Genomic DNA, 18,818 nt, shown 5'->3' on the forward strand with positions numbered 1-18,818 from the left:
ATTTTTAAAGATTTTGGCAAATCTGACCTCTGATTTTCATAGTCCATAGGGGAGTGGAGCTTTCTTGTAGCTCTACCACTGGGAAGGCACTTCTACTTGTGCACAAGAAATTTTCAAATTTAATGGACAAATTGCTATGAAATTTACTTAGCATATCCATGCTATGCAGGACATAACCCTTTCAGGCAAAAATGCAGTTTTACCCCACAAGATATTTCAATAATCTTGCCATTTAATATGCTGAGCACACTCATGCACCCGGGGTAATAAATCCCCAAATCCCTTTGATTTAAAACAGCCTCATGACCTTTCCACTAGTACCACCCTCAGGAACTCCATGTTTTGAGAGCAAATACTGGTACAACTCTAATACTATGAAAATCACCATTACCAGTCTTGAAACCGATCTCAAGAAATTTTTTCTATTATCTCATACTTGTCTCTGTCTCGGGGGTTTCATTCACCAGTTCCACCAATTACAGTTTTTGTTCTCAACTATTGTGTTTTTTATTGTGGTGGGCAAATTGTTCGGTCGGTCATCAGCTACAGAGCTTTATATCTAGTAGTTACTAGGTGTATTTCTTTTGTAACAACTAAGCCCTATGTAAGAGTTAGTTTGTGTGGTGCAGCCGACTTTTAGTGTTATTTGTAAATTAGTTTACACTTCCGTTATGACTAGGCTAAGTTTGAACTTACAAACAGCTGACTCCTGAGGAGGTAAAGCTCTCCAATTTTTTAGAAGAAAAATGTAAACATTCTTTTCTGTCTTGTTAGTCATTTCACACACTTTCAGATTTATTATTCCGACCCTTGAGAAGTCCTGACCTTTAGGTTAGGAAGCACTGGTCGGGCACTTTATCATCATGGGACGTGATTAATATTGTAGCATCTTGGGGTCACTAACTAGACTGCAGGCTGGTTATGGTATTCTTATATTTTGCCCAGTGAGTCTTATGTTTTGACATGTAGTGACTGGATTCAGGACATGAAATTTTACTTAATTTAGTTTATACACCACAAAACTTCAACCAAAAACAGACCAGAAGCAGAAAAAGCACAAGAAAAGATAACACAACATTTGCAGCAAGATGAATGGACTAAATTTCTTCAGTAGAATAAGTTATTCAAATAATGTGCTTTTTTACATTTAATCAGATTACTCATGACATCGTTTTTGATCACCACATGCAAAATCAGCATCCAAAGTACGTGTTCATTTATGCCTAAGTCTCTAAGCATTTCTGTAGCCATCTGCATTGGAGGAGAAGGAATGAATAGGAAGAGATTACCATTCTGTATTTACATTTTTATTTATATGTATTATCAATGGAAATATTAAATAGAACGGCCAAATCGTTTCTGTTGTATTTTCTGGGTCTCAAAAAGCTCCTGTCATTCACAAATGAATAGTTTCGTGCAACTCAAATTTATACAACAGGCAAGGAAAATCGCTTGACCCATCTTTCAGAAAAAGAGGAGGATTTGGAGGACTGAATGTTAAAAAGGGCTGCTGCAGTTCCCAGGCCATTTTTCTCTGTGTGGGACAAATACAGACTTTGTAAAAAAATGCACCTTCCCACAAAATCAACCTTCTTATCATGCTGGTAGAAGTCCATTGGGTTTACCTTAAAGGGAAACAGAAAGAGACTTCCTAATTCCCCTTTGGTCTTGTGTTGCAGATATTAGGTCTGTTTCATTTTTCTTCATCTTGTACTTGAGGGAATAGAAATGGCTTACTTTACATTTAGATAAAAGTCCTCATGTCCTGATGGTCAGCAATCATGACTGAGAGAGTTGACAAACACTCTGTACCATGCCAAGTATTCTTGGTGATGCATAATACATCACTAAGAAAGGTAATGCTCCCATTAGCATTTACTGCTGTAACTTGGAGCTCTGTTCTTAAGCTGTTATGAAAACAGTAGCACAATCACCTTGTGCATTAACAAGTAACATAACAAGGTCACATAAACTCTCAGTCACTATGTATATATAGTTATGAAGTTAACATCTGACTTGAGGTTTAACTGATACTCCACAACTGACTAACAGCAGCAGCAGTAAAACCTTGTATGCGGCTTACCAGGCCTTGTGGGAAATGTCTTCATTGCACTCAAAACATACTTTTCAAGTCGGCCTGGTTGAGTCACCGCCACTGTGTGCATGGGTTTAAATAGCACTCTCTTAAAAAATAAATAAATAAATAAAAATATGCTAAACTCCAGTGTTCCTAGTGTACTGTGGCCTACTTGCTGATTGGCAGTCTGTGAAGCCGTGTTACCTATTCCAGGATGTGGAAACTGCCTAAGGTGTTGTTGTTATATAAACAAGCAAACATCTTTTATGTTCCGGTTTGTTCATGAGGGACACAAAGATGTAACGACAGTATTCTGAATCATCCTTTTATTTGCCTGTATTTGCATCTTATATGCTGGTATGAAAAGAAGGAGACCCTAAGAATTCTGTGTTTGACTGGGCTTCTCTCAATGATATTTGTACATTGAACATTTTATCACAATAGGGTATTAAAAAATAGATGATTAACAAAGTAGTGATACACTGATCTGTTATGCTGGAACAGTATTGGACGTATTGGTGACTCCATTAAGTGGATCGGGTATCTCCATGAACAATCCACAATAGTACTGTTTTATGTTCTGCTGCATTCATCTGCAATGAACTAATACTGCATAAAACTACTATTAATAACATCCCAGTCCCTGAATGTGCCTCAAAATGGATGTATTTTAATGTGAATGCAGTGGAATTTCTTGGTTAGGTATGACATTCCTGGTTAGCTAGCGCTATAGTGTTTCTAAAACTAGATTTAGAATATTGTGGCGCTTTTTGTTAAGAGACCATTTCAAGACGATAGATGGATAAAAGCGGTTTCATTGCATGAATACCAAACATTGATAAAAGAGAATGGCTTGGCAAACAAGGACTCGTGTTAATGTTACATCCTATAAATGGTAAACTTTAGCAACTGCAGTTTGAAAAACCCTATAGAAGAGATAGTTTGGTTTTTTGATTCAAAAAATTGAGCCACCCAGGTGAAGTGGTGAAGGATGTTGATATATGAACCTCTCCACTTATAGTAAGGAATTGATGTGTTGTTACAATCTCATATTACTTTGCACAAAAATATCTAAATTACTTTCACATTGAATACATTTGAAAAAGTCAGTACCCAAAGGGGAGAAAAATATATATTTTTTGGTTTCATGGTTGCACCCCCTGCCTTTTCATTAACCGGTTGCCAACTTATTTTCTTACAGCCAATCTAAATCATTTAATTTAAAACGGTGTTAGCACAAAACAGTAATGTTACACATGAGCCTCAGTCATTCACCAGGAAAAGGTTTCTCTTATGACAGTTTGCAGGCTAGATCTCTAATTAGCTAGTTAGTTATGGTATATGAAATAACTTGAAGAGCTGCAAATGTTTGTACTGATGTGGTCCTTACTATTCAAACCGCTGTTAACAACACATCTTCAGGTTTGTGCTTGTTGTCTTTATGTTTCCCTGTCGGAGCTCAGCCTTAGTTTCCAAGCAGCAAAAAATTATGCCCTTTTTCATGCTTTTAGCCTAAGCAAATGCTTGTTACTTTTCACCTAACACAAGCACAAACTCCTTGCTGTGTGTAAGTGTGTCTTTCACTAATACCAGCTCCAATTTCAGATCTGTTCCAGAAAGCCATCATCCAGAGTGGCACGGCACTGTCCAGCTGGGCGGTCAACTACCAGCCTGCCAAGTACACACGAGCCCTGGCTGAGAAGGTGGGCTGCAACATGTTGGATACCATCGACCTCGTGGAGTGTTTGCAGAACAAGAATTACAAGGAGCTGATTGAGCAGTACATTACACCTGCAAAGTACCACATCGCTTTCGGGCCTGTGATTGATGGAGATGTGATTCCAGATGACCCACAGATCCTAATGGAGCAAGGGGAGTTCCTTAACTACGACATCATGCTGGGAGTCAATCAAGGGGAGGGGTTTAAGTTTGTAGATGGCATTGTAGACAGTGAGGATGGGGTGTCTGCCAATGATTTTGACTTTGCTGTGTCGGACTTTGTGGACCATCTCTATGGCTACCCGGAGGGCAAGGACACTCTGCGCGAAACGATCAAATTCATGTATACAGACTGGGCGGACAAGGAGAATCCAGAGACCCGACGCAAGACCCTGGTGGCTCTGTTCACTGACCACCAGTGGGTAGCACCAGCAGTGGCCACAGCTGACCTCCACGCCCAGTATGGCTCACCCACCTACTTCTACGCTTTCTACCACCATTGTCAGAGTGACATGAAGCCCAGCTGGGCTGACTCGGCCCATGGTGATGAAGTACCGTACGTGTTTGGAATCCCTATGATTGGCCCCACAGATCTCTTCAACTGCAACTTCTCCAAGAATGATGTGATGCTGAGCGCTGTTGTCATGACCTACTGGACTAACTTTGCTAAAACAGGGTGAGTGCTCTTTTCCTTTGTTGTTTTCTTCCTTGAGCTTTTCTTTCATTTTTATTCCAGATATACCATCACTTGTCTTAGATTCTGTTCTGACAGAGCTACGTAACCTTTACAATTTTTTTTTTTGCATCTAAAATTTCACCCCTTCTTTCTAGTCATCAATCACCACACTAAGTCAACATACACATACACATACAGCTGGAATCAGTGCAAATTTAAATTGTTCATTTAGACTCAACATCCATCATCTGCCTAAAAACCATTTAAAAGGGTGCTCTTCATAATATCAGATCTTGCCACAGAATGATAATGTTTTGATGTGTCTTCAGTTTCAAAAATACCCAATGATTGTTGTCAATGCTTGCAAGGTTCAAAGGTCCAATTTACCCATCCATAAAACTATTGAAGTTACAGTGCTCGCTCCCATCCTAAACAACCAACACTGATAAACACACAATTATATTTCACTATAAGACTGTTGGGGGAAAGGGGGAAAGAAACCATTCAAACGATAGCACAAAGATAATTTAAAATCTGGCTTCATGTCCTCTTTACATATTTCTGGCAGTGTTGTCATATCTTCTCGTGGATAAAAGAGAGAGAACATTGTTTAGTGTGTATGACAGGTGATCCATGTTTACAACCTAAACCGGAGCTGCTAGTAGCTGACACCACCATAACTTTCCATGGTGCAAATTTGCCAAAATCTAAAAACCTTTAGGTAAAGAATGGGCTTTGGATGTAGCCAACAGCTGACTGAATGGCTGAATCCAAATGTGGACCTCTGGACTTGCAGAATGGGCCCCTCACTGACGTCAGTCATATGTCCTGTGATGTGTCTGAAGTGTTCACCATCACTGCATCAATTAGTGTCCTAGTACCCACAGTACATCCATGTAGTACCACTGACATGCCAAGTGAAGGTATTTGAGAAGCCTCTAAATAAAGGGAATGAAAACTGACTGCAACCTGCGTAAAGTTCTTGCTTTAGTCTGTTTCTTACAATTAAAATTACCTTTAAAGCCTACAGAGAATAAGTGCCATATAGTCCAAAGATAGATTTGAGGTGAGGTATCATCAAAAAGTTTTGTTATGATTAGTGTTTTCATGATTAATGCATGAGTCAAAGAGATCAAGTGCAGGTTAATAAAACAAGCCAAATCCTCCCCTGGTACTGTGGCAGTGCTGGATTTGATTAGAGGATTTGCTTGCTGTGTATATTTGGATCATGTTTTTGTTTCACGTGCCTTGAGATTAGGTATCTGGATGTTTGCAGCCCAGCCATACTGAAATTTCACTTTATATAATTTATATTTATATATATGTGAATAAATAAAGTCTTGATCAGCTTCATAGGCTGTAGTGTTCACTCCACTGTTCTATGTTTGGCTCCCATCCAGTGGATGCCCGATCAGTAGGGGATTGGCTGCCTTATAGACATTTTGGGAGGCTCTTTTCTCTCGCTGCTTTCTTTAGAGTGCTTCCAATAAAGCAGCGACTGGTAGCAAATTCATCACTGGGAGTGTGGCCATTTTTCAACAAGTCTCCCCCACTGTTTGCAAAGTCTTCCATTGTGAATCACGACATATTGATGTTTTGAAATTTTCCTGATGCCCGTACAAAAGAATTGGACAGTTTGGATGTACACACAATATGATCAAGTGTGACTGTGGTTATGTATGGGCTGAATATGGGTGTTTGGCTGCTAGTATTCTCTCTCTCAACATGTGGTGGCTTGCAAGCAGAGACAAAAAAACTTTTGAAAACTGATATGTTGATATTAATTCGATATTGGTGTTTAAAATCTTTAAAATTTTAAAGTTCGGGTGGGTGTGGCTCAGGAGGTAGAGTGGGTTGTCCACTAACCAGAAGGTCGGTGGTTTGATCCCCGGCTCCTCCAGTCCGCATGTTTAAGTGTCCTTGGGCAAGATAATGAACCCCGCATTCACTCCGATGTATCATCGGTGTGTGAATATGTGTGCGTATAGAAAAGTGCTGTTTGTACACAAAAGCACTGTATGAATGTGTGTCTGAATGGTTGAATGTGGCTGTAGTGTAAAGCGCTTTGAATGGTCAATAAGACAAGAAAAGTGCTATATAAGTTCAGTCCATTTACCATCAACTTTTTCACATAAATGCCAGAATACAAAAGTATGCTGTACTCAAAGGTAACTCACAAAATAGAATCACTAAATCTCTAGAGATGTTCAATAGGATTTAAGTCGGGGCACTGGCTGGGCTGGGCCACTCCAGGACATTCACAGAGTTGTCCCTAAGACACTCTTGCATTGTCTTGGTTGTGTGCTTAGGATCATTGTCCGGTCAGAAGATGAACCAGTCTGAGGTCCTAAGTCCTCGGAACCAGGTTTCATTGAGGATATCTGTACTTTATATATAATGTGTCTGAATAATTCCATGATGGTCATGTAAATGACCAGATACCAAAATAAATCTATTCATCATTCATCCAGTTAGCTAATGTATAATTTTAATGATCAAAACAACAAGTTGCTGCTGAGCTATTGTTCTAGTGGTGTAGTTTACGGTGATTAACATATTAACATATTAATGAGAATAACTATACCCCAATTTTCTATTTATTTATTTTCACTGTACATATAATGACATGGTTTTGTTAGCATACGATGCTGATTCAGGTGATTTTTCAAAAAATAAAAAAAATCATATTGTGTCTTTCTGTCTGCTAGGATTTGACTTTGGTTCAGCCGAATCCCCTGACCCCTCCCTAACTGTGACGTCATAGGCAAGACTCCAAAGTCTATTTTGACAGTTGAGCCCCCCATCTCTGATAGCAGCTGTTGCACCAAGTATAATAAGCAGGGCACTGGCTAACTGTAGCCTCAGTCTCGCTCACAGAGCTCCTCATGATGTTAGCATTAGCAAGGCAGATAAGACCTTAGAGACGACCTTGTATATGAATGAGATTTATTCCTCTGCAATGGCATTAAACACAACACATGGACCCACTGATAACTGCTGTATTCAGAACTTAACAATACATTTAAGACTGGCAAACAGTAACGTTAACTGCAACAAACATCTGGGCAACAGCTGTGTACTGACACTCCCCCATAGACACACACAGCTGGAGAGTCTCTTGTAGCAGAGCTGTTGGCGGAGCTACAGCACAGGTACCCACACAGTGACTCTCTCAAAGGGTCATAAATGTGCTTCTAATGACTGTCAAAGGTCCACCAGACTCCCTGTTCTTCCATCAGAAAAAAGGAAAGTCCGACAGCAGCTTCTCAAGGCTGGTCAGCTCTGACTACCAGCTCTGACTATGGTTATCAACCATCCCGTAAAAAACAGAATTATCTCATAATTGGAAACTAAAAGACTAAAGACTAAAATTCTGTATTGAACTGGTACGGGACGCAATAATCAAAATTGTGTCTATTAAGGCAGGGCAATTTGTATGAGATAGAAAGAAAGCCTCCTGCTCTCCCTCAGCCTGTCTCTCATGTTATGTTCCACTACACAAACAGAGAATGCGCTTCTGAATGGTCATGACTCACAACCAATTGCTACGATATGCGTGACTTAAAAGAAACACATTTCGTTGATCAAACAAAATAAGCAATTTGAGGACTTTGCTTTAGGCTCTAGAAGATATTAACATAAGATTAATATACAATAATATAATGAATATAAAATATTACTCAGTAAATGGAAAACTTAATTGATAAAGCTAAGTGTGAATTAACCTGTATATTTATAATTGTAAAAGTCACACAGCAGTCTATACATGCTGCTTTTTCTCACACATTGAAAGCTGCTCTGGTGTCAGACAGTACACGGTAACGGTGAATACATTACAGCAAATCCAGGTACATGAAAGCATCTGTTCCACCACTCTGGTGACATGTATTGCGACTGTGAATTTTCAGTTTATATACCTGTTAGAGTGAGAGGAGTACAGATTTAATATTGCAATCTATAGCAAGAGTCACTGTTATTATCAACAGATTGGAGGCTTGATAGAGACATATGCAATCAAAGCATGTATTTTGCAGCTCAATGAGGATGGAAGGCCTCGAGTGTTGTCTGTTTTAATTTTTTTTTTTTTTTTTCACGAAATTCAGTGGCAGAGGAGTGGCATATTGTTCCAGCATATGCTAGCTCTTAAGTGAAACTCAACCACATGCTAACAGTGCCTTATGTATAATTCCATATGTAGCCACCAGTTGGAGGGCACACCTTGCATTATGGCTAAGTCCAGCCTTTTTAATGAGAGAACCACATTAGGCAAAGGCACAGGAGGGGCTGTTAACATATTGGACAAAAGTGTTTGCCATACCTTTAATAGATCTTACACAGTTGTTACCTTGACAACAGCTACTCTGCCTGTGGTCCATATTCACAAAATACACTATTACAGTAGAATGGAATAAATTCACTATGATGCCAGGGTTTGGCACGCCTAGGTCCCTGCCCTTACCTGCCACCCAGCTTACATAGCACCCAACTCCGATTCCTTTCCCTGCAGGTGGTGGGCCTACAGAGTGGTGGCCTCTTGGGTCAAAGCCCAGCCACCAGATGCTCACTGGCAAGCTCCTCTCCCAGGTCTGGCTCAGGTGAGAATGACAGGTGGATTGGTGCAGCATCAGCAGTAATGTGGGTGTTGTACCAGACTGTTGGTGAAAGGGAGCTGAGCCGGAAGGCAAAGCTGTCGTTTTACCAGTTGATCTATGTTCCAACTCTCACGTATGGTCATGGCTTTGGGTAGTGAAAGAAAGAGATCATGAATATAGGTGACCAGAATGAGTTTCCTCCGTAAGGTGGCTAGGCTCACCCTTATAGATAGGGTTGAGGAGCTCAGACATCTGGAGTAGAGCTGCTGCTCCTTTGCATTGAAAGGAGCCAGTTGAGGTGGTTCGGGCAACTGATCAGGATGCTTTCAGGGTGCCTTACATCGGAGGTTTTCCAGGCACGTCGCACTGGCAGGAGACCCTGGAGTAGACCAAGAAAATGCTGGATAGACTATATATCTCATCTGACCAGGGAACACCTTGGGTTTACCCCAGAAGGCACTGGAAAACATTGTTGGGGAGAGGGACATCTGGACTATCTTGTTTGACATGCTGCCACCATGACCCAACTCTGGATAAGTGGAAGAAAGTGGATTGTGGATAGATGGATGGATGGAATGCATACAGTATTTATTCTGTATATTCAGTCATGAATTTCAGTGATGATAGTGTCAAATTATTGTTATTTCTGTTTTGTTTGTGCAATGTATCCATCTAATTTCTATATGGTTACATTTATTCAGAGAATACACCAGACCTCACTGAAAAAAATTAATATTCAAATTCATAGTAAATGAATGAAATCCTCCTTGATGAACATAATAATGAACCATTCTTTTGTGCTGTAACAGTTTATTTCTGCCCCTCTGATTCTGGCACACCTTCATTTAGGCAAAGGGCTCAGTGCAACATGAAGTAAGGTATCTCACTAACTATATTTGTTTCTTGACATGTAGAAAAAATAGGACTGCTTTTATGAAATAAAACAGTTTATTGTCCTCTTAAAGTGAGACAAGGTAACTACTGAAAGAAAAAAAAAATACACAGTATTCTTAAAGATGAAAAGTTAAATTTATAAGCAATAAAATCACTGTTGCTCAGTTCAATACACTCAGGGCTTTTCTTGTTACAGCATCACTTGGTCTGGTATGACCAGTACATTATGATGGCAAGCAAACTTAGCAAACTTTAGTTAATGATGCTGTATAACTGACATTACAGAGTCAGTTGCTGGTTGGAGGTGGGGCTGATGAAATGCTGTATGAACAGCGGCAGCAGTAGCTGCAAGTGTCAACATTGTGTCAGGTGAGCACTGTGGCAATAGGCATGTTAGCAAAAGAGGTAGATGAGCATTGAAAGCTGAAACACACCAAAATGACCATAAGGGAGCATTGGTTATATGTTGCAGTGAGATAATCTAGTCATCTGAGTGTAATTACAAAGTCTCACTTTAACACTTTAATGTAAGATTTGCGTAGTATTTTTTTTTTACACTTAAAAAAGAGCACAATATCATGCTGTGCTCTGTTCAAGATATTGTGAAGAATTCACAAGATTTATATTTATAGGTTATGCAAAACAACAAAGACCACAATTAAAATATTTTAGAGAGGCTAATAAAACATCCATCAGTCGAGCCATTTGGCCCTTTAAAGATACAAGTTACAGCTTACCGTAACTTGTGTGTTGATCTTAAAGTAGTTTTTCACAAGTGCTGCTTCTATTTATGTGATCTTTTTATTTGATTAAAGTAAATGTAATCAATGCTCTTTTTAGGACTACTTTATATAAAAAACTGTAGAAACAATACATTCACACGCTTCGTTCCCCCAGAAAAGAGTTCAGGATGTGGCAAAATAAAGGCCTGTTTTAACCACAACAGAAACTTTGCCAGGGGCCCATTACCATTTAAGGAACCGAAGGAAACTTATCTGTGTTAACCAGGGACTACATTTGACCTCAATTGGTGCTGTTGTTTTTTAGACCATTATCTGACTAATTTGCTTAGTCTTGACAATTCTTCAGATGTGGTTTAAAAGACGAATGCTCCTGAGTTAGTTCCTGAGTTCAATAGTGACTGCACAGCCTAGGTCAATGCCTTCTGAACAGTCCCACATAAACTCTCCCTCAGTGAAGAAATATATAGAAAATGTGCTGTGCTTGTGATTGGGTCTTTATAAGTTGGTCATTAGACTGGTTATTATAGCACGCTAATACTGAATACTCACATAAACTCCGGAATATAGAACAACCCTGGACAAAGTGATGCCCATTAACTCCAGGTGGCCAATAATTTTCCATCAAATATTTAATAATTGGGTTGAACAAAATGTTTTATTACCACATTTTAAATCCAGTGAAACAAACTTATGTAATATATTACCAAAGAACATGTTCTAAAAAGAAAAAGATAAATCACCTCTGTCTTTAATTGCTTTATTTTAGAAAATAAGCAGTGAGCCTGTAGCAAAACTGAAAAAGGAGAGAAAAAATCCAATGAAGTAATTTAAAAACAGACAACTTGAAATGGTAAAATAAAAACGCTTGCAAAGAGGCCCAAGCAAATTGAGAAGGTTGAGTTTGCTCATTTATTTTCCTATCTGCTCTCTGTTCTGCACGATCAGTGAAACAACCTTCCAAAAACTCAAACGTACTTTGTTTCAGAACTCTTGGGTCAGCTTTATCTCCCGAAAGACCCCTACTGCTTGGAAAGGCTCCTGTTTTGTGCCTGGTCAAGATCGTTACAAACCGACTGATTTAATGAAAGTAATGAATACATTACATTAATTGGACTTTTGTACAAAGCGACTTACAATAAGTGCATTCAACCTTAAAAGTAGGAATAAGTGCAAATCCATGACATATCCATACCAATTACTGTATATAAAGATATTACAGCTGCCCAAGAGCGAAGCCAAAACAATCTCGATCATCTCATGGTAACTGGCTGCAGTGTAAACCCCCATAAACCCCACTCCCTCCATGTTAGCGGATGGGAATGGGTCAATCTAAAAAATCAAAGTCCTCGTCAAATAAATTCCTCTCAAAGATGGTTTCTGTCATTTAAGGTTGTTCTTATCAAGCAAACTTGAATATGTTCAAGTATTCAAGTTTGGTTTAACTAGTGATTTGATGCTATAAAAATTTTGTTTGACGTGTTGATTGACAGCTGTGATTGATCTTGCGATTGAGTTGGGAAGGCATATGGGTGAGACGTCGATATCGTAGCTCCGCTCCCCGATGTACTGCCTGATGGCAGCGTCCATATCTGGGATACCTTGGCTTAATTTTTGTACAGTGGTAGGAAGTGGAAAGGCATCCCCCATCTTCATATACAGTCATTGATCCATACTCCCATGCACAGTACTCGCACGTCTGCACCTGCGCACACATCTATCTAACCACATAGAGCCTTTTTAGTTATGCACATGCACAGCCGCAGTCAAGCCCTCACTGATTTTTAGCCTTTCATACAGAGGCAAGAGTTCATCAGTCTTCCTTGTTGGTCTCCCAGTTGCAATGAGTTACTCAAGATGAGTCTTTCCTATTGAGTATTCAGATATACACTCCCCCATACAATCACCAACACAATCAGACAGACACAGATACACAACACTCCAGTGTGTCAGTTTCAAGGTTGTTGTCAAGCTTTCACTCCCCCTCAGCTCTCCAAAGTTAATGAAATCACTCTCACAAAGTTGCTATGGAGGCAGCTGTATCCCAAACTACAAAATAAATAAATAAATAAATAACCTGCAGAGCAACTCTGAATATTAAAAAATGTGACAGCAGGCCTGGAAACGTTTCATTTTTGTATAAAGGACACAGAGCTTCCGCATTCAAGTTCTGACTCACCTCGAAAAGGCATTAGCTTTGAAAAGAGGGAGCGGAAAAAAAGAAGAATGGCTTTGACTTTATTGAGTAATGACACATCTGAAGTTGTCACAAATTAGCACTAAGTGAATCTAATTGACAGTTACATTGCTCACTTGTGTTATCCGGCCGCATTAAAATTATTTGAAGGAGAAACCAATTTACGGAGTCACATAAAAAACAGTTTTTAATATGGTCATTATGTTTTAAATGGTGATGCAGGTCAATATAATATTTAGCATGTTTCCTGTTATATACGTTATGTCCCATTAATCCTTGTTTGCTGTATCATAATGGATTTGGAGAGAGATACCATTAATTAATTATCCAGCCCTATTCTAGAAAGTATAATACAGGTACATACAAACAGTTTGGCAGTCTGATTTAATCTCTTCTCTCTTTCCTCCTTCAGTGATCCAAACCAGCCAGTTCCACAGGATACAAAATTCATTCACACAAAGCCCAACCGGTTTGAGGAGGTAGCCTGGACCAAGTACAACCCCAAAGACCAGCTCTACCTCCACATCGGCCTCAAACCACGAGTCCGAGACCACTACCGAGCCACCAAGGTTGCATTCTGGTTAGAACTAGTACCGCATCTCCACAACATAAATGAATTTTTTCAGTATGTATCCACCACCACCAAGATACCCCCGCAGGACACCACCCCCTACCCTTACACCAAACGGTTCCCTGGCAAAAACAACTGGCCTTCCACCACCCGCCACCCAGGAGTCCCACCTGCCAACACCAAACAAACGACTGACCAGCGCAAGAGTGGAGACCTGACTGATGAGTCAACCGTAGTGATCGAGACCAAGAGGGACTACTCCACTGAGCTCAGTGTCACCATCGCAGTTGGAGCCTCCCTACTCTTTCTGAACATCCTCGCCTTTGCTGCACTGTACTACAAGAAAGACAAACGGCGGCATGAGTCCAACCGGCGCGTTCCCACCCCACAGCGCAACTCTGCTCCAACCAACACACCGTCCACCGCTAATGATGTGGCTCACTTACAGAGCGAGGAGTTGATGTCATTGCAGATGAAGCAGCAGCAGCTGGAGCACGAGCACCACCACGAGTGCGAGTCGCTGCAGGCCCACGACACGCTGCGCCTGACTTGCCCGCCTGACTACACTCTCACCCTGCGCCGCTCACCTGATGACATTCCCCTGATGACACCAAGCACCATCACCATGATCCCCAACTCGCTGGCTGGCATGCAGCCTCTGCACAACTTCAATACTTTCGGTGGCAGCCAGAACAGTACCAACTTACCCCATGGCCACTCCACCACACGGGTATAGCTCTGCTGGGACAGGATGGTGCTGGATTCCCTCTGGACCAGCAACTACACAAGACAAAAAAATGAGTGACTGACTGTGACGCACAGACTCCAAAGTCCCAGCAGATGTTATTTTGCTACCATGCCTTCTTGAAAAGTATAAACAGTTTAAATTGATCATAAACATATGAAGAAATTCAAAGTGAATGTTACAACAGTAATAACTCTATTTGGAGCTAAGTTTCATGAAAGGTTTTCGAGGAGTTTTACCAAAAGAAAAGGCAACCAGGGGGATAACTGTTAATATTCTAACAATACAAAATGAACAGTTTCTGTGTAACAAAGAAACCTTTGCAGAGGCTTTTGTGCCATGAATCACAACAGGAAGAAAATGGCAACAGTTGTTGAAAAGCGACAATTGAACATTTGGATCATCATCTTTTCATGATCCTTCATGCATCAGACACCTGACTTGGGCACACAATTCTACACCCCAGCCTGAAATGTATTTATGAAAACTTTGTATAAAAAAAGAGAAAAAAAAAAAGAAAAATGGTACATAATTATGTGTGGAAATTTAAAAATTTAAAAGAAAAAATAATATTAAAAGAGCTCCTTCTGTTATTTTCAATTTGGCTGAGATCTTCAGGTTTTTTTTTTTTTTCCAGCCTGTGCTTTCTGTTGACGTGCATGTAAATATATTTGAACATTCTTCATTCTTTTTCCAATTAAAAGCTGTGTTTCATTATTTTTCACAGAAAGACCAAAATGCGAACACAATCCCATCCTCAAAGAGTTGCACATTGTGCGGCAGCAGGTCACCACATACAGTTCTGTCTTGTACATTGCTTTGCGTCCGCTCTCTAGACATTGCATGTCCAGGAAGAGCTTTAGTCTATATTTTCAGGCGCACCTCCTGTCTGAGAATGAGAACTTGCTGGATCTCATCACCTGCTGTCATCCTGTTATGCTTTCAGTAGTTTTCTTTGTGAGCTTTATCTGTTTTGCAATCTCAGAACTGCCTGAGCTTACAATGTGACCAGAAATGTATTATTTAGAAATAAGGCAGTTTTTTTTTGTATCAATATTAGTTGGATATGTTTGTATAGAAATATATGTTAGATATTTCAAATTGTCATATGCTAGCAATATGTAAAGTATTGTGCCAGGCTTGTGATATTTTGGGTTACAAAAGCAAGTGAATGTGTAAATATTAATGATATTAATTATTATGAAATTATAACAAAGTAACATTAACTCTCTTTCCGTTTTGCATCCTATTACAAAAAAAAAAAAAAAAAAAGGAAATACATCCAGAAGATTTTAAGCTACATTTGTAAATTCTATGAAAGATATATTTGGTCCCTAAACCAGTCAAGATAACATGGGTTTTAATGTAGAGTTATAAAATCCTTAGTTTGTCTTATATTTGTTTGCAGTTTTGCCTTAAGTGATAATAGAGATATTTCTGGCTGGACACCTGTATAAACTTTTTCTGCAACATTTTTAATAAAATATCACAGTATTTTCTAAAAAAAAAAAAAAAAAAAAAAAAAAAAGAGAAAAAAGAAATGTTTAATTGAATTTGATTTGATTGATTGTATGTGCCGTGTGTGCAAATGTGATTGGATGTCTTTGCATATCTGTTTGATAATACATGCAGTGAGGACCAGCACTTTATTGGGAACAGGCATATTTAAAAGATAGGGCTTTTTTTAATGTCCATTTTTTTTTATATTTTAGTAAAACATCTCCCTGTTTTCTGATTTCAAATTTCAACAGTCTTGCTGTTCTCAGTTTCCCTATTTAACAGAAATACCATTTTCATTCACTAAGAATTTCCAGTCACTTCTACTTTGTCATTCTTTTAATTGTGTTAAGCTGCTGTCTATGAAACTCAACTTTTCCTTACACGTTAAATTCCTTCCAGCAGCTCAAAGGGGATAATCTCCCCCTTTTTTGTAGGATTTTCATGTGAAGCCACAAAAATGCAATGAAAAAAAAACTGTGAAAGAAGGCTTCCCAAACTGGCCAGTTATAAAATAGATTAAAAAAAAACATAGGGGTGCCAGTCAATGCAGAAAAATTAGAGAATTTAATATGGTCAAGATTGTGCAAAAATACAGGCACTTCGTGTCACAAAGAACACAAAAGGGAATGGACTGGATTATGAGTTAAAATAGGGTAAATGTTCAAAAATAATTTCAAACTCTGTGGTTGTACTTAAAAAAACACAGCACAGGTCCTATTGACAATGAGGTTACACAATGATTAGTGTTATGATTAGTGCTCAAAGTTTCCACACCGCCATGGTCTGCTTTTACCAAACATTACGTGACATGATAGTTACATTGTAACTAGAAAGCTGTAAATACAAAACATGTTGGGATGCCTCACCTTATCGGGGAGTATTAAACATATGATCTCTTAGATTGGGACATTCTACACATATAACCATCTCACGCTACCGCTAAGGACACTTACACTTAGTAAAACAAAATAATAGGGAGGGATTTGAATTATAGTACAGGTGATGTCAGCCCTCCTCACTGTTTGTTCACCTGGCCTTTATTTGTTTGTTCTGGCCATTATTATTTGAGAGCTTGCCGTTATTTAAAAACTGACATTAATTTAACACTTAATGTAAAAAGGGATAGTATGTAAGTATGTTATTGTTTAGTTGGAATGTTTGCATTACAGCTTATCTATCATACCGTGAAAACACCTATTTTCAAAATCTGTAGATTGACTCCTTTAGTTGTAATGATATAGCTTATACAGTCAATTCAGTATCGTGTGTATCTCCACAGCCTGGATTCCATTAGTGTATCAACAGAGTCATGTCATACACTGTCATACTTCACTCTACTGAGTCTTAATTCCAAATTCCCTCTATTTTGTTAAGCTATTGTGAATGAAACTCAACAATTCCTGCACAGATGTTTCACAATAAAAGTCAGCAGCTCATAGAGCATAATTCCACCCTTTCTTGGTAGCTTCACACCGACCAAAAGAAGGACAGAGTAGAAGTGATTTTGCACCTAGTATTGTTTGACCCCCCCCCTTTAATTTCTTGAATATTGGCATTCATTTGAGAATTTATAGAAAGTGGTATAACTAACAAACGTGTTGTGTGGGAACCTGCTCAGGATGGTTGTTTACATTGCAGATTTTCTATGATAACACCCAAGTTATAAATAAGGGAGACTGACTTCTTTAATGTCAGTGATATACATTTATAATGGTTAATATAGTAAATTCACTAATATGAACATTTTCACAGCACTAATTCATTCAATACCAATCTGTTGCTCTGAGTATTAGTTCTAATAACTTCTTCTTTGTTGTCTTTTGACTGGTGTTAAATTACTGTTAAAAAAACCCAACACTTTCTGTATACATTCACATTAAAAGCCCTTCCGCAGCTCAGCACCCTTTCCTGGTGTGCTTTTAATATGAAACATTTGCATGAAGTGTTGAGTTTTGTAAACAGGAAGTGAATAAAAATAAAAAAACTTTGCAAATGAAAAACAGCATTCATGTTAAAAAGCCAGTGGAGAGCAGCAAATCGGTGAGTATGACATGACTCTGTTATTGTAGTGATGGAATTTGCCTCGCAAGCCATTATTGTACAGGTAATTCCATCCCATTTTTTTTTTTTTAAACTTACAATACACATTATAACTACCATACACGAGTCATGTTTGGGATATTGTTCAGGTTTAATGTTTATATTGCAGCTTTCCTATGATACAATGAAAAGACTATTTTCAAAGAAGGTAGATTGACTCTCGTTGCAGTAATGCAGCTGTACAGTGCTTATTGAGTTCGACTCAGTCAATTCTGACAATCCAGCACTTGAAACTTTTGAAACATTGAATTGCATCTGCAAACAGTTTGTTGTCTGCTAGCTAAGCTTAATTCTCTGGCCGTTTCGGCCTTCGTGAATTGCTGTTGTGCTCGGTAAGAGAAAACAAGATGTGCTTCTGAGCAGAATAGCAAAGAGCTCTGCTGCCGTGGTTACAAGGCCATCCCTGACACTCGCATCCAGACTCTAAGCATGCTGTATTCAGTAAAACTGCCTTGAAGTCCCCCCCCACCTTCCTTCTCACTATTCCCTGTATTGATCCCCTTGCAACAAGCCAAGCAAATTAGCTTTTGACTTAAAACTAAAGTGACAGGGGGAAAATTGAAATCTTTAATCGTAATCTGCAGTTACTGAGGTGCAGTGGATGTCTCCATACATCTTCTGTGACATTTGCATAGTTCCCCCATATGTAAAGGCTGATGTGTAAAATTATTTTCACGAGACGATGAAAACTTTCTTTCATTAGCAAAATCGTTTGATCCATAATATCTGATCCAGCAAGCAAGCCTTATAGATACTGAGATAAATATTTATTTCTGGTGTCCAAACAAAGCAGGACAAATGTTCAGGCAGACTTTTAATTGGCATGTTGTCATTGCTTAATGGGTGATGTTAGGGGCGTTAATTTTGGGAGAATGGAGGTGTGTGTGTGTGTGTGTGTGTGTGTGTTTGTGTGTGTGTGTGTGTGTGTCTGTGTGTGTGGGTGTTGTGTGTGAGGGGGGTGGGATGTGAATACTGGAGACTTAACTGGCAGTTAATTAAGCTGAAAA

At 39.1% G+C, this 18,818-nt stretch overlaps 1 protein-coding gene across 4 annotated transcripts in view; it reads left to right on the forward strand.

Annotated features, from left to right (window-relative positions):
• The window catches only part of nlgn4xa (neuroligin 4 X-linked a), an 89,022-nt gene extending 74,820 nt beyond the window's left edge, over positions 1-14,202 (forward strand). For all 4 annotated transcript variants that reach the window (XM_040142167.1, XM_040142169.1, XM_040142170.1 and 1 more), the window contains 2 exons: positions 3,683-4,472; positions 13,308-14,202. In XM_040142167.1, coding sequence (XP_039998101.1) covers positions 3,683-4,472; positions 13,308-14,202 — 1,685 coding nt within the window. The remainder of the gene's footprint in view (positions 1-3,682; positions 4,473-13,307) is intronic.
• The last annotated feature ends 4,616 nt before the right edge of the window (positions 14,203-18,818 follow it).

This window comes from Xiphias gladius, chromosome 13 (genome assembly GCF_016859285.1).
Source record: "Xiphias gladius isolate SHS-SW01 ecotype Sanya breed wild chromosome 13, ASM1685928v1, whole genome shotgun sequence".
Classification (NCBI taxonomy): domain Eukaryota; kingdom Metazoa; phylum Chordata; class Actinopteri; order Istiophoriformes; family Xiphiidae; genus Xiphias; species Xiphias gladius.